At 47.5% G+C, this 640-nt stretch overlaps 1 protein-coding gene across 1 annotated transcript in view; it reads right to left on the bottom strand.

Moving 5' to 3' along the window:
- ACADM (acyl-CoA dehydrogenase, C-4 to C-12 straight chain) overlaps positions 1 to 256 on the bottom strand; it is a 22,202-nt gene extending 21,946 nt beyond the window's left edge. The window contains exon 1 of the mRNA XM_018576865.1: positions 153 to 256. Within this exon, the coding sequence (XP_018432367.1) occupies positions 153 to 176 (24 nt within the window). The 5' untranslated portion in view covers positions 177 to 256. The remainder of the gene's footprint in view (positions 1 to 152) is intronic.
- Positions 257 to 640: the final 384 nt, after the last annotated feature.

Below are 640 nucleotides of genomic sequence, written 5' to 3'. Positions count from 1 at the left end.
TGGCACGGTGATTCCTCGGTGTGAGTGACAGGGATTACCCACTTCGTGAAGTAAACAAACATGGCCGTAGCATAGAGGTGTCTTTCACCTTCAGGAGTGAGAGGCCATCACCCACCCTCACAGGACTTGCCCAGGTCACACTCACGGCTTACCCTGGTCACCCTGAGAGCAGACATGACAGCAGCCTTCAAACTCCACTGAGCACGAAAGGACGTTTGGAGAACGTCACAGCCACGCGACTCGCCTTAAAAGACACACTCCTTGTCACGTGACTGTACTGTATGCGTTCCATAGACGCTCTCCGTCGTTAAGAAATATGCTCATCATCACGTGGTTTTCGCCATCTTTCTTTCTGGCATCGCCCAGTCAGTTGTCTCTACTGCCACCTAGCGGATGTGAGGAGCACTGCCTGTGCGCTGTACGTACATTGTGATGCACTGCTCTGTATGTACTCAGTGGCAGGACTGTGCTGAATAAGCGGTGTTAAACGGAACTTTTTCTATAATCAGAAGAAGATATGATACAGAAGTGTATTTGTAGCCTAAACCTTTTTTTTTCTTAGAATAGAACATCTGGACTTTTTTTTTTGATGCATAAAGCCACATAAAGCTAAAACAGGTTCTAGCTTTTCCCCAGGCTA

This window comes from Nanorana parkeri, unplaced genomic scaffold (genome assembly GCF_000935625.1).
Source record: "Nanorana parkeri isolate BGI_ZX_2015 unplaced genomic scaffold, ASM93562v1 scaffold79, whole genome shotgun sequence".
In the NCBI taxonomy this organism is placed as follows: Eukaryota; Metazoa; Chordata; class Amphibia; order Anura; family Dicroglossidae; genus Nanorana; species Nanorana parkeri.
This window is presented reverse-complemented; position numbering and strand designations above follow the sequence as displayed.